The sequence below is a fragment of the Hemiscyllium ocellatum genome, chromosome 3 (assembly GCF_020745735.1).
Source record: "Hemiscyllium ocellatum isolate sHemOce1 chromosome 3, sHemOce1.pat.X.cur, whole genome shotgun sequence".
NCBI lineage: Eukaryota > Metazoa > Chordata > Chondrichthyes > Orectolobiformes > Hemiscylliidae > Hemiscyllium > Hemiscyllium ocellatum.
This window is the reverse complement of record NC_083403.1, coordinates 91,823,761-91,839,472: the sequence shown is the minus strand read 5'-3', so window position 1 is coordinate 91,839,472 and position 15,712 is coordinate 91,823,761. Positions and strand designations below refer to the sequence as shown.

Sequence of the window (15,712 nt, the reverse complement as noted above, 5' to 3'; positions counted from 1 at the left end):
CTTGCATACCAGGCATCATCATTGTAAATCTTCTCTGCACCCTCTCTAAAATGTCCACATCCTTTTGGTAATGTGGCAACCAGAACTGTACACAGCTGAACCAAAGTTGTGTACAATTATAACATGACCTGCCAGCTCTTATACTCAATACCTCGTCTGATGAAGGCAAGCATGCCACATGCCTTCTTGACCACTCTATCCACCTGTGCAGCCACCTTCAGGGTACAATGAACCTGAACTCCTAGATCTCACTGATCCTCAACTTTTCCAAAGGCTCTTCCATTTACAGTATTGTTCACTCTAGAATTAAACTTTCCCAAAATGCATAACCTCACATTTGCCTGGATAGGACACCATCTACACTTCTCTGCCCAACTCTCCAGTCTATCTATACTCTCCTGTATTCTTTGACAGCCCCCTACATTTTCTGCTACTCCACCAATCTTCGTTTTATCTGCAAACTTACTGATCAGACTAACAGTGCCCTCTTCCAGACTAGTTAAGTAATATTACAAACAACAGTGGTCCCAGCACTGATCCCTGTGGAACATCACTGGTCACCTTTCTCCATATCAAGAAACTCCCTTCAACTACCACGCTCTGTCTTCTGTTGCTCAACCAGTTCTTAATCAACCTAGCTCAAACACCCTGCAAACCTTGTGACTTCACTTTCTCCATTAGTCTACAATGGGGAACCTTATCAAACGCCTTACTAAAGTCCATGTATATGAAATCTACAACCCTTCCTTCATCTGTCAACTTGGTCACTTCATCAAAGAACTTTATTAAATTGGTAAAGCACGATCTCCCCTGCACAAAACCACTTTGCCTATCACTGATAAGCCCGTTATTTTCCAAATATAAATAGATTTTATCTCTCAGTACCTTCTCCAGCAACGTACCCATCACTGACGTCAGGCTCATTGGTTTGTAGTCACCTGGAATATCCCTACTACCCTTCTTGTAAAAGGGGACAAGGATTTTAAGGATGCTACAATGATATGTGTCAGGGCCCCAGCTATTTCCTCTCTTGCCTCCCTCATAGATCCATCTGGTCCTAGGGATTTATTCACCTTAAATATCCTTTAGCCTACCCATCACATCTTCCCTCCTTATGTCAACATGATCCAGAGTAAACTAACTTCTCTCTAATCTCAACATTCATCAAGTCCCTCTCTTCAGTGAACACTGATGCAAAGTAATCATTAAGAATCTCATCCATTTTCTCAGGTTCCTTCCTTGTCCTTTAGTGGACCAACCCTTCCTCTAGTTACCCTCTTGCTTCTTATATATGAATAAAAGGCCTTGGGATTCTCCATAATTCTGCTCACTAAAGTTATTTCATGATCCCTTTTAGCCCGCTTGATTCCTCGTTTAAGATTGGTCTTACTCTCCCAATATTCCTCCAAAGCCCGTTCTGTTCTTAGCTGCCTGGGTCTTATGTATGCTTCCCTTTTCCTCTTGGCTAGTTGCAAGATTTCTCCCATCATCCATGGTTCACAAATCTTGCCTTTCCTATCCCTTGTTTTCAAAGGGACATGCCTATCCTGCACTACTGTTAACCTATTTTTGAAAGCCTCCCACATATCAAATGTGGACTTCCCTTCAAATAGTTGCTCCCAATCCACATTTCCCAGCTCCTGCCAAATTTTGATATAATTGGCCTTGGCCCAGTTTAGTACTCTTCCCTTAGAACCACTCTCATCTTTGCCTACGAGTATTCTAAAACTTACAGAATTGTGGTCACTATTCTCAAAGAAATCCCCCAGTGCAATGTCTACACCCTGGCCTGGCTCATTCCCCAACACCAGGTCCAATATGGTCCCTTCCCTCGTTGGACTATTGACATACTGCTCTAGAAAACTTTCCTGGACGCTCCTTATAAATTCTGTCTGATCCAGAACTCTGACAATCAGTGTATCTCAATCAACGTTGGAAAAATTAAAATCTCCCCATCACCACCACCCTGTTGCCTCTACATCTTTCCCTAGTCTGTTTACCTACTTGTTCTTCTACCTTACGTTCACTGTTGGGAGGCCTGTAGTACAGTCCCAATGTAACTGCACCCTTATTTCTTAGCTCTACCCATAATGCCTCACTGCTCAAGCCCGCCATCATGTCCTAATTTAGCTCAGCCATGATATCATCCCTGACCAGCAACTCCTCCCTCCATTTTACTTCCTTTCCCTCACTCGACCACTTCTTCCCTGTCTGACAGGTACATACTTATCAAGGAGCCACAGTAGCAGTTCCTTGAATGAGCTCCACATTTCAATTGTGCCCATCCCCTGCAATTTCCTTCCCCATCCTGTGCATCTTAAATCTTGCCTAATCACATCACAATAACCTTCCCCCCAGCTATAACTCTTGCCCTGCATTATATACTTACCCCTTTCCATTGCAAAAGTAAATATAACAGAATTGTGGTCATTATCACCAAAGTGCTCACCTATCTCCAAATAACACCTGGTCGGGTTCATTACCCAGTTGAGGCAATCTTCAAAAAGTATTTGGATGAATGCTTAATGTTATAATGTTCAAGGGTATGTGTCTGGTGTGGGGAAATGGGACCAGTGTTCGTAATAGTATATTTTTACCATTACAGACTCTATGGGCCAAAGGGCCTAACTTAATGCATGATTCCATAATTCTACCTGCGTTGATATTATCACACTTATTCATCACTGTAAAGACTTGATTCTCTTGGAGTGTTGTACCTTCCAGCCAAAGTCCTGCTTCAGGAAAGGAGAATCGACGTTTCGGGAATTCCTGAAGAAGGATTTATGCCTGAAACGTTGATTCTCCTGCTCCTTGGATGCTGCCTGACCTGCTGCGCTTTTCCAGCAACACATTTTTCAGCTGTCATCCTTCCCTAACTTGGTCTAGGTGTGAATCCAGACCCACAGCAATGTGGCTGATTCTTAACAGGCCTCTGGACAATTAGGGATGGACAATAAGTGCTGGCCTAGATAACAATGCCTACATTCTATGAATGAATAATGTTTACAAATGTACAACTTTCCTGATTGCCTCTTGTTAAATTAGATGATACTAAGATTGCACAACAAACTACATTCAATATGATCTCTGATGGGATTCTCAATTTTGGGAAATGCTAAAGAGAGCAATTATGAAAAGCTTCATAAGCTGTGTCTTTTCAGACTTCACATTGTTTTTCAGAATGACCAGTTCACTGTGTTTATCAGTTCAGCAATTATTTTCTAATCAACCTATTCAGAGATGTTATTACAAACCTTTGGAGCAAGTGGGCTTTGAAATTATAACAGGGCTCTTAATAGTTTCCCAAGTCCAACTGTCGCATATATAGCGCTTCCTTAAAATGCTAAACTTACCAAAGAGCATGTGAATACAAACTGATCTTAGTTCATACATAATAAAGCTATTTTGATAGTCAATTAACTGCAGGAAGTGTCTGGAAAAATTCCATCTGAATTTCACTTAAACTCTTCCATCCTTACATCCCACTATTACTATCTCTTGCTACAACCACTCAAAGATAAATATGAGTATAAAGAGAAAATTAAACAACCCACAAAACAAATCCAATCCATTGTTTTATAAAGGTCTAAGCTGCATGTAAACGATGGAGAATTTAATGAACTCACATTGATAACATATGCTTTACAGAATTTCATACAAAATAGAGAGAGCAATAGGTCTTTCATTATTAATCTATATAAATTGAGTTGCATTGAACAATGTATTGTAAATATTTGTACACTGAAATCATAATTCCTCGATGTTTTTAATATCTTTTACATTGTTTATAGTGTAGCTTTAAACAATAACTAATGATTCCACCCCCCCCTCCCATTTAACTCTCACCACCCTTGGCCCCTACCCCACATTCCTGATGAAGAGCTTATGCTCGAAACATCGACTCTCTTGCTCCTCGGATACTGCCTGATCTGCTTTGCTTTTCCAGTGCCACACTTTTTGACTCTTATCTCCAGCATCTGCAGTCCTCACTTTCTCCTAGTCAGTTATAACCTTACTGCAAAGCCTCTTCCAAGGATGTCCACCTTAAAGATGTCCTCTTCCCTCCAGAAGGATATCAATGAGTCTCTCTCTCTCTCTCTCACTGCAGCCCCCACGTGGTCTCCTCTGCCCTGAAACCTTTCAGCCACGTCCTAAAGCAGACCCGCTGCTACAGCCACATCTTCTTTCTCAGTGCCTTCAGACTACATTCAGACCATCACGATTTGGACTTGGCCAGGACAACACACTACCTACAGGAAATCCAAAGCCTTCAGAAATAGTTCTGCCTCTGGATCCTCCGCTCCAGGCTTGCAGCCATGCGCCACCACCTACTCTCCCTGCAGTCAGCCCTGCCCCAGCTCAGGGCCACTCTCTCCCAGACTTGCAAAGAACCTCTATTGTTGTTCGTCCTGAGAAGAATCCACACACAAATATTTTTTTTCCAGCTTACCGAACATTAAGGAAAGCAAGTACACCAAAATTCCGCATACTTACCTCCCAATTCGGTATTCCAAGATCAATCCAGAACCTTCTCCTGGCCTCCGGAACCGCTCAGAAACTATTAGCCACATGGCAGCTACAGCCACTACCACCACGGCAAATGATGATGTCACTTATGCCCGCGCCGCCCCACAGACCGCAGCCACCATCAACTATACCATCTCTGTAATTGCCGTCAGAACCAATGCATCTTCCAATGCTGCCAGGACCATTGCCTCCTCCACTGCCAAAATAACCGTCTCCAAAACCACTGCAAAGACTACCTGCCACATCACTTCCATCCCCGTGATTGCAGCCACCTCAGTCAGATCTGCCCCAGCCGACGTCACTCACCAGAACACTGCCAAAGACGCAGCTGCCAAAAACAATGTGAATGTCACATGGAACGTCACATGTCCCCATGGATGCCAACAAATGCTCCGCTTCTGCCTCTCTGACCTCCATGATGTTCGTCACTTCCTTTGATGATGTCACCCATGATACCATAACCATACCCACTCCAACGTTTGTGCGAAGATTTGTAGCTCAGGTGCTTGTTGTAGTGGTTCTGTTCGCCGAGCTGGAAGTTTTTGTTGCAAACATTTCGTCCCCTGGCTAGGAGACATCATCAGTGCTGTGGAGCCTCCTGCGAAGCGCTTCTTTGATGTTTCTTCCGGCATTTATAGTGGTCTGTCCATGCCGCTTCCGGGTGTCAGTTTCAGCAGTCCGCTGTAGTGGTTGGTATATTGGGTCCAGGTCGATGTGTCTGTTGATGGAATTTGTGGATGAATGCCATGCCTCTAGGAATTCCCTGGCTGTTCTCTGTCTGGCTTGCCCTATGATAGTAGTGTTTTCCCAGTCGAATTCATGTTGCTTGTTGTCTGAGTGTGTGGCTACTAGGGATAGCTGGTCGTGTCGTTTCGTGGCTAGATGGTGTTCATGTATGCGGATTGTTAGCTGTCTTCCTGTTTGTCCTATATAGTGTTTTGTGCAGTCCTTGCATGGTATTTTATAAACTACATTAGTTTTGCTCATGTTGGGTATTGGCTCCTTTGTTCTAGTAAGTTGTTGTCTGAGCGTGGCTGTTGGTTTGTGTGCCGTTATGAGTCCTAGGGGTCGCAGTAGTCTGGCTGTCAGTTCTGAAACGCTCCTGATGTATGGTAGTGTGGCTAGTCTTTTTGGTTGTGGCATGTCCTCGTTCCGTGGTCTATCTCTTAGGCATCTGTTGATAAAGTTGCGCGGGTATCTGTTTTTGGCGAATACCTTGTATAGGTGTTCCTCTTCCTCTTTTCGCAGTTCTGGTGTACTGCAGTGTGTTGTAGCTCTTTTGAATAGTGTCCTGATGCAGCTTCGTTTGTGTGTGTTGGGGTGGTTACTTTCATAGTTTAGGACTTGGTCTGTGTGTGTTGTTTTCCTGTGTACCCTTGTGGTGAATTCTCCGTTCGGTGTTCTCTGTACTATCACGTCTAGGAGTGGGAGTTGGCTATCCTTTTCTACTTCTCTCGTGAATCGGATGCCTGTGAGTGTGGCATTGATGATCTGGTGTGTTTGTTCTATTTCCGTGTTTTTGATGATTACGAAAGTGTCATCGACATATCTGACCCAGAGTTTGGGTTGAATTTGTGGTAGGGCTGTTTGTTCTAACCTTTGCATCACTGCCTCTGCTATGAGTCCCGAGATTGGTGATCCCATGGGTGTTCCGTTGATTTGTTCGTATATCTGATTGTTGAATGTAAAGTGTGTAGTGAGGCATAGCAGACTTCCTAGCAGCACTGGAATGCACACTCAGGAACAATGGACTGACTGAAGAGACACAACAAACAGTGAGACAAACGGTCGTACCTATGATGATAAGAAAAAGAGAAACACATAACCTCAACACCAAGGAGAGGGAAGCACTGAAAGCACTAAGAAATGATAAGAACATAATCATACTACCAGCAGATAAAGGCAGAATGACTGTCATCCTAGGTAAATCAGACTACATCAAAAAAGCACAACATCTACTAGCAGACACCAACACCTACCAAATGAAGGATTTGGACCCCACACCACAACTCACCAATAGAATAAATAACACTCTAAGGAATCTACAAAAAAACGGACAGATAACCAAAGCGGACCTACGAAGAATGAAACCGGAAAGCAACAACACCCCCAGATTCTATGGACTACCCAAAGTACACAAACCAGACATCCCACTCAGACCCATAGTATCACTACCAGGGACACCAGCATACAAACTGGCCAAAGAACTACAACAGAAACTGAAACACCTGGTCAGCGGATCCAAACACTCCATACAATCAACACAGGAATTCTGGGACGCCATCAGGAATACACACATAGACAAAGAAGAAACCATGATCTCATTCGACGTGACGGCACTGTTCACTTCGATTGACAAAACCCTAGCCAGAGAAACAATAGCCAACCTACTGGACATACATAACAGAAAACAGGAGGCGGAACCTATCAACAAAGACGGCATACTTAAACTACTGGGCTTATGCCTCACTACACACTTTACATTCAACAATCAGATATACGAACAAATCAACGGAACACCCATGGGATCACTAATCTCGGGACTCATAGCAGAGGCAGTTATGCAAAGGTTAGAACAAACAGCCCTACCACAAATTCAACCCAAACTCTGGGTCAGATATGTCGATGACACTTTCGTAATCATCAAAAACACGGAAATAGAACAAACACACCGGATCATCAACGCCACACTCACAGGCATCCGATTCACGAGAGAAGTAGAAAAGGATAGCCAACTCCCATTCCTAGACGTGATAGTACAGAGAACACCGAACGGAGAATTCACCACAAGGGTACACAGGAAAACAACACACACAGACCAAGTCCTAAACTATGAAAGTAACCACCCCAACACACACAAACGAAGCTGCATCAGGACACTATTCAAAAGAGCTACAACACACTGCAGTACACCAGAACTGCGAAAAGAGGAAGAGGAACACCTATACAAGGTATTCGCCAAAAACAGATACCCGCGCAACTTTATCAACAGATGCCTAAGAGATAGACCACGGAACGAGGACATGCCACAACCAAAAGGACTAGCCACACTACCATACATCAGGAGCGTTTCAGAACTGACAGCCAGACTACTGCGACCCCTAGGACTCATAACGGCACACAAACCAACAACCACGCTCAGACAACAACTTACTAGAACAAAGGAGCCAATACCCAACATGAGCAAAACTAATGTAGTTTATAAAATACCATGCAAGGACTGCACAAAACACTATATAGGACAAACAGGAAGACAGTTAACAATCCGCATACATGAACACCAACTAGCCACGAAACGACACGACCAGCTATCCCTAGTAGCCACACACTCAGACAACAAGCAACATGAATTCAACTGGGAAAACACTACTATCATAGGGCAAGCCAGACAGAGAACAGCCAGGGAATTCCTAGAGGCATGGCATTCATCCACAAATTCCATCAACAGACACATCGACCTGGACCCAATATACCAATCACTACAGCGGACAGCTGAAACTGACACCCGGAAGCGGCATGGACAGACCACTATAAATGCCGGAAGAAACATCAAAGAAGCGCTTCGCAGGAGGCTCCAGAGCACTGATGATGTCTCCTAGCCAGGGACGAAATGTTTGCAACAAAAACTTCCAGCTTGGCGAACAGAACCACTACCATACCCACTCCAGTGACAGTCTCAGCCCCCATTCACCACTCCAGCTTTATAGCAGGTCCTAGCCCCCAGCCTTGCCGGGTTTTTACTATCCTTCAGGACATCCCCCTCACTGAAGATGAATAATCAGTCCCTCAGTAAAGGTCTCACCCTCCTCCCATAACGCTTCCAGATCAATGAATTCAACACACATTGCTACATCAAATTTTTCTTCCGCTGCCTCCGTGCTTACTTTTTCCAACAGGACTCCCACCCACCCTCCGAAGACCCCTTCACCCACCTCCAACATACCCCTTCCACTTGGACACTCCGTACTGGTCCATTACCCGGATTTGATCTCTTAATCTCTAACTGCCGCCGTGACATTGAACGCCTCAACTTGTCCACCCCTCTCACCCACTTCAAACTCTCACCCTCACAGCATGCAGCCCTCCAACCCCTTCGTTTCAATCCCAATCTCACCATCAAACCAGCAGACAAGGTGGGGGGGGGGGGCACAAGATTAGTTTGGCACACCGACCTGTACCCCATTGAAGCCAGGTGCCAACTCACGGACACCACCTAAAGGGGTGGGGTCCATGGGCGGAGGAGTGGCAAGTGGAGGAAATGCACTGGAGGGCATTGTTGATCACGTGGGAGGGGAAATTGTGGTCCTTGAAGTGGGAGGCCATCTGCGATGTCCCTACACCTTAACCCAGATTCAATCCCCCAACTCGGCACCACCCTCTTAACCTGTTCATTTTCCTTCCCACCTATCCGCTCCATCCTTTATTCTGACCTATCACCGTCACCCTTCACCTTCATCTACCTTTCACTTTCCTAGTTGCCTTTCCCCAAGCATCACCCCCGTTCCATTTATCTCTCAGCCCCTTTGGGCCTCCCTCTCCATTCCTGATGAAGAGCTTATATTCAAAATGTTGACTCTCCTGCTCCTCAGATGCTGACTGACCAGCTGTGCTTTTCCAGCACCATACCTTTTGAGTCTAATCTCCAACATTTGCGGACTTCACTTTCTCCTGTAAATAATAGTTACTTGTTTTATTTGTATCACCTTTATAATTCAGCTCTTCACTCCATGACGATTTCACTTTCTCCTATAAATAATAGTTACTTGTTTTATTTGTATTACCTTTATTATAATCTAGTCTGGCAATTTGTGTTGGTTTGGAGGGAGGAAGACAAAGGATGGCAGATGGGAGATGAGTTGATACTGAGTTGACATAAGGTTTTAAAAAGTGGGCGGCACAGTGGCACAGTGGTTAGCACTGCTGCCTCACAGCGCCTGTAGACCCGGGTTCAATTCCCGACTCAGGCGACTGACTGTGTGGAGTTTGCACGTTCTCCCCGTGTCTGCGTGGGTTTCCTCCGGGTGCTCCGGTTTCCTCCCACAGTCCAAAGATGTGCGGGTCAGGTGAATTGGCCAAGCTAAATTGCCCGTAGTGTTAGGTAAGGGGTAAATGTAGGGGTAAGGGTGGGTTGCGCTTCGGCGGGTCGGTGTGGACTTGTTGGGCCGAAGGGCCTGTTTCCACACTGTAAGTCTAATCTAATCTAATCTATAATTCAGCACTTCACTTCATGATGATTTTTCAAAAGATCTGTCTGCTGGAGTGGGCACTGGTGTACTGGTTAAGTCACTGGACTAGGAATGCATGGGCCCAGGTTTACGTTCTGGGGACATGGTTTTGAAACCCACAATGCAGCTGGTGGAATTTGAATTCAGTAAATTAAATCTGACTGTTAAATAATTGTCAGTTGTTGTAAAACCTTCTTACTGACGGCCTTTTCCTGGTCTGGCTTACATGTGACTCCAGATCTACAGTGATTTGGTTGACTCTTAATTGCCCTCTGAAGTGGCCAAGTTGTGGAACTTCCTCTCTAATTGCATTGTGGATCTACCTACAGTACATGGACTGCAGTGGTTCAAGAAAGCAGCTCACCACCACCTTCTGAAAGGCAAGTTAGTAGAGGCAATAAATGACCACATCTAATGGATGAATAAACAAAAATATGCCTAACAGAGCAGTAAAAACAGAAATTGCTAAAGAGTGCAGCACAGTGGCTGAATGGTTAGCACTGCTGCCTCAGACCTAGGGACCAGGGTTTGATTCCAGCCTCGGGAGACTGTCCGTATGTAGTTTGTACATTCTCTCTGTACCTGTGTGGATTTCCTCTGAGTGCTCTGGTTTCCTCCCACAGTCCAAAGACGTACAGGTTGAGTGATTTGGTCATGCTAAATTGCCCAAAGTGTTCAGGGAGGTGTAGGTTAGGTGCATTGATCAGGGGTAAATATAGAAGAATGGGTCTGGGTGGGTTACTCTTTGGAGGGTCAATGTTGGGCCAAAGGGTCTGTTTCTACACTTTAGGGATTCTATTTTTAAAAAACTCTGGAAAGAGAAACAGAGTTAACATTTGAAGGGAACTCTGTTCTGAAAAGTCATATGAGGCTCAACACATTAACTCTGTTTCTCTTTCCAGAGTTTTTTCCTAGCCACTCACTGTCATTGCACCCTGTGAATGTAAAATACTGCAGCAGGTGTGGAAAGAGAAACAGAGTTAACATTTGAAGGGAACTCTGTTCTGAAAAGTCATATGAGGCTCAACACATTTACTCTGTTTCTCTTTCCACACCTGCTGCAGTATTTTACATTCACAGGGTGAAATGACAGTGAGTGGCTGGATATTCACTTACATATAAAGCACTATCCAGGCATAGTGTTGATAACGGAGGAACATGAGATGTAAAAACAGACAGCCGTTCGGCTCACTATTTAATATTCCACTTAGTGTCTTTAATATACAAAAATGTGTCAATCTTGAGATAACTATCCATTGATAGTGCTGCTGCACTATGTGATCTTATGTAGTCAAGATTTATTTCTCATTTGGAATTAAGCAGGAGGTACAATTTGCAGTGCTTTGAGAGAGAAGATGCTGCAGATTTCTTCATCTCACTGGCCGTGTTCAGCAGTTGCTGAGAGCACCAAGACTATTCACTCTGAATGACATGGAATAATCTGTCATCATTCTACCTAAGAACCAACTGCAGCAAGCCTAGAATTAATCCTGAAACAACTTAGGCAAAGTGTTCAAGAGGCAAAATGAAGGGGGTGATGGGGTAAAGGCATTGGTGGTGGTAAAGACTTAGCTGCAAACACAAAATGATTCCACACGTGGATATAGCAGTGCACACTATCATTATGTCACAGATAAACAGAAATACTACACACATCAGGCCTCAAGTCAGAGAAAGGTTGCTTGGCCTATCTGTTTGAAAGTTACTGTGATATCCCTGCTCCTTCATCTGCAATTCAACCCACAGTCTCACATATAGATGATATGAATCTCACAGATACAGACACATACCCAAACTGTTTCGAGCACAGATAGAACCTCGCAATCTCACACAACCAACATCTTCAGCAAACAGACAGACAGAGTAACCACCCGAACACACTCTGTTGCCAGTTCAGTGTCTTTCTCACACATGGTTACAATTACCACACAGTTACATGCCCTGCCAGCACTTTCTCCCAGACAAAAATTGGTGTTAAAGGTGTTCCCAAACCAATCACTGAGAACTGAATAAAATATCAAACGAAGATCATCAAAAGATAAAAATCACACAACACCAGGTTATAGCCCAACAGGTTTATTTGGAAGTACAAGCTTTTGGAGCACTGCTCCTTCATCTGCTCTGAAAGCTTGTACCCCCAAATATATCTATTGGGCTTTAACCAGGCTGGTGTAATTTTTAACTTTGTCAACACCAGCACCTACACATCATTATGAAAAAAGGCATCAAGAGCGGAACCCTGAAAGAAGGGGTGAGTCCCCCAAAAATTGCCAGGGTCCAGTGAAAGAGGAATCTGCACAGAGCTTAAGTTGGCAAAAGGAACTGAAATACGAGGACTAAAAGTAAACAAAAAGAGGCAAAGTAAAGAAATGATGTGTGAACTCTGAACAATATAACCAGGAATTTTAAAAAAAATTCATGGGATGAGGATGTCGCTGGCTAGGACAGCATTTAATGAGTTGGAGAGACAGTGTGTGTAGAGCGGAAGCTGGAGAAATGGATATGAAGACAGTTTGCTGTGATGCAGAGAACAGAGAGAGAAAAAGTCAGAAAATGGGGGGGAATTAATCAGAGAGCAACAAGGAAGAGAATGTAAATATGGGAAATGCAGAAACAGCATGTGGAGAGAGTTCTGATCTTGTAGAGACAAAGAGACATGTATGGATAGAGATGGCGCAGAGACTTGAGTCTTTTGTCACATATTTAAATTCATCAATCAGAGTCATCTGAGTAAGCAACAATACAGACAATATAAGACAACAATGAGAAAACTAAATAAAAAAAGATAAAGAATGTAGTGACAGAGAGACAGAATCAGATTACAGGGAAAGAATATAGTAATAGAGACAAAGAGAAAATACAGAAAAAGGGAGAATTCAGGCAGTAACAATATAGTACAGGGAGAAGTGTAATACATTAGGGAGATGGAGAATATAGAGACAGAGAGAATAGGGAGTGAAAGGATACAGACACAAGAAGAGAGAAAATAGGGAGACTGAGAATATAGAAAGAAAGATAGAATACAGAGGCAGAGAGGAGAGAAAGGATTTGGAGGCCAATAGCTTGCAGTACAGAAACAGAGGAAGGATGACATACAGGAAGATGCAGAGACAGGGAAGAGTGAATACAGAGAAAGATGGGCGAAGGTGAATGCAAAGAGAAAGAGAGAAAGGGGAAGGCAAATAGAGAGAGAGAGAGAGATGGGGTGGCAAGGTGAATACACAGAGAGATGGGACGTGAAGATAGAGAGAGAGTTGATGGAGGAGTGTGAATACATTAAGGGGGCGGGGGGAAAAGAGAATACAGAGAGAGGTGGGGGAGATCAAATATAAAGAGAGGCAGAGAGAGTGCAGATACAGAGAGAGGTGGTAAGAGTGAATATAGAGACAGGGTGAGAGGAAACTGGGGCAGGGAAAAGTGAAAACATAAAGCAAGAGTGAAAACTTGTAGAGACAGAAGCAGTTGTTCAGTTTTGGAATGTGCTGCCTGGGAGAGGGGTGGACATGGATTTTAGGTTTCAACAGAGATAAATATTTGAAAGTGATGAACTTAAAAGGTTCCTGAGAATGGGAGTAGCTGAGTAGATGTTTTGAGAGCAGGCAGAGACAAGATGGATCGAATGGCTTCCTTCTGTGCAGTAAAATTCCATAATTTTATGTCAGAGAGAGCGAATACAGTAAGAGGCAAAGTGTGAATGAATAAGGAAGAGAATAGAGTAAATACATAGGGGAAATAACTACGAATATAGAGTAAATACGGAGCAAGAGAGAGGCAGAATATAGAGTGAAAAAGGCACAGTGAGCAGTGACTGGTGGGGAGAGGAAGAGAGAGATATAGTGATAGAGGTGATAGACAGAACGCGCGGGAATGGAGACCGAGAGAGGGTTGGTTATAGCGATGTGAGAGTGTTTGTTATAACAGCCACTCTGCGGTCTGGGAAGGATTTGGACTGCAAGCTCCTCCTTACCTCCTGGAACAGTTCGAGGCTATAGGTGTTATCATCATCCGCAAAGAAGATGACCCCGGAGTTGCGGAGGGACCTGTTGCGGCGGACCCAGCTCAGTCCTTCGTTCCTTTGCTCGGTGGCTCGGGGCAGCCCTGGGCGCTTGTACCTCCGGGGGGTTGGTACATGGAGTTGAGTGTAGGACAGTACTCCCGAGTGGGCTAGCAGCTCGGTGACCAAGCGGCTGCGGAAAGCGGAGTCCTCCACCAGTATCCAGTGGAAATGGGGCAGCTGGCGGAAAGTATTGGCCAGTCTGGTCAGCTCAGCTTTCTGCACCGGTCTGCTGTAGGTCGGCGTAATGGCATAGATAGTGGGGATGGACTGGTTGGAGAGGGAGTCTGGTTTAAGAGTCCTGCTCAGCTGGTCTGGGGCTATAGGGCTCCGGACAGAGAGTCTCCCTGGCTCGATATCCACCACGACCAGGATAACGAGCAGCCAGGGCAGCATCAGGAAGAGCCGAACAACCACCGCGGATTTCATCGCGTGTCCACGATCGCAGGGAAAGCCAGGCTACCTGCAGCGAGCTTCATCATATCTTCCCTTCGAACAAAGGAGCGGCGATGAAATTGCCCCGGACGCTGCTCTCAATGCCAGCAATGAGTGATACACCAACCCCACAGCAACGCTGCACTTCACCCGCCTGCTGCAGGAGCTGAGCCAACACCCCCTAACACACACACACACACACACACACACGGAGTTGGGGGGTGGGGAGACAAGGGGGTGGAGAGACAAAAAATCGGAACGACAGCAGGTTTGAGATAGTGGGGTTGGCGGGGCGGAAGCGGTCATATATAGACACGGGGATGTATATTCTATATATGTAGAGAAAGAAAGAGAGAGGTTTGGAGATAAAAAGAGGGATGAAGATAGAGTTGGGGAAAGCTAAAGGAGAGCGCGGGTGGTCAGGCTGAGTGGAGTTAGAAATGAAAGAGAGAGAACACTGGAGATCGAGAGGGATGCAGTTAAAGATTGGGATGAAGATAGAAAGTGTGGAGAATGGAAGTGGAGAATGTTGGGGGGGGGGGAAGTCGGTGGGGAACTGATGTTAGGGAATGAATTAATGTAGAGAGAGGGATAGAGAAAGGGAATGAGTAGTGGAGAAATTTGTTTGCTGTGCCCAGCTCGTGGCTGTGCCATATGGAAAGGGGCAGAATGAAGAAATCCCTGCCTTTGGCTCATCGTCCAACATTGCTGCGGGTCACCTTCAAATCCTAGCTGAGTTGTGCAGCAAACACCAATAGAATCTGCCATTTCTTTTCTGAGGTAGGTGTATCAGCATGGCCCTGGAAAACACTGAGCACTTGGATTTGTTTCTAATTTTGTTTTCCCCCCCAGAAGGTTCTGTTCAGATCATTAGATCATGAAATCATACAGCACTGAAACAAACCCTTCACTCCAACTCATCCATACCAACCAGACATATCAATCTCACCTAGTCCCATTTGCTTTTGGCCTAGATCACTCTAACTTCTCCCTATTCATTTACCCAGCCAGGTGCCTTTTAAATGTAGTAATTGAACCCACCCCCACCATTTTCGCCGATAGTTGATCCATTATTACACACGAAAAATTCAAAAATGCATAGTTGTGATCTCAGATTATCAAATAGACTGAGGCACTGGAGACGGTGCAAATTTAAAAACAAACGTGAGGTTAACATCAGAACTAAAGTTCCATCCTTTCAGACTATTGAGAAAGTGGGGCTCTTCTTCTGAAATCATAATGGGGCAAAGAGGAGACCATTCTTTCAAAATATGGAAGTGTTTGCGAGGGTGGAAATAGAGGTGCTTCCATCTCTGTGGAACCCTGAAATGAGGATCATAAATATAAGATACTCCTGAAGAAGTCCACTCTTCAGGCTAAAGAGCGCTGAATCAGAGGTACCTGATGTCATAAGAAATCATTTGAGGGAAACCTTTGAGGAGTGGCCACATGAACAGAGAATAAAAATGGG

General features: G+C 44.6%; 1 protein-coding gene across 1 annotated transcript in view; it reads right to left on the bottom strand.

Annotated features, from left to right (window-relative positions):
* Positions 1 to 14,235, bottom strand: part of b3gat2 (beta-1,3-glucuronyltransferase 2 (glucuronosyltransferase S)) — a 125,139-nt gene extending 110,904 nt beyond the window's left edge. Inside the window, exon 1 of the mRNA XM_060821278.1 lies at positions 13,720 to 14,235. Within this exon, the coding sequence (XP_060677261.1) occupies positions 13,720 to 14,235 (516 nt within the window). The remainder of the gene's footprint in view (positions 1 to 13,719) is intronic.
* Between the last annotated feature and the right edge of the window lie 1,477 nt (positions 14,236 to 15,712).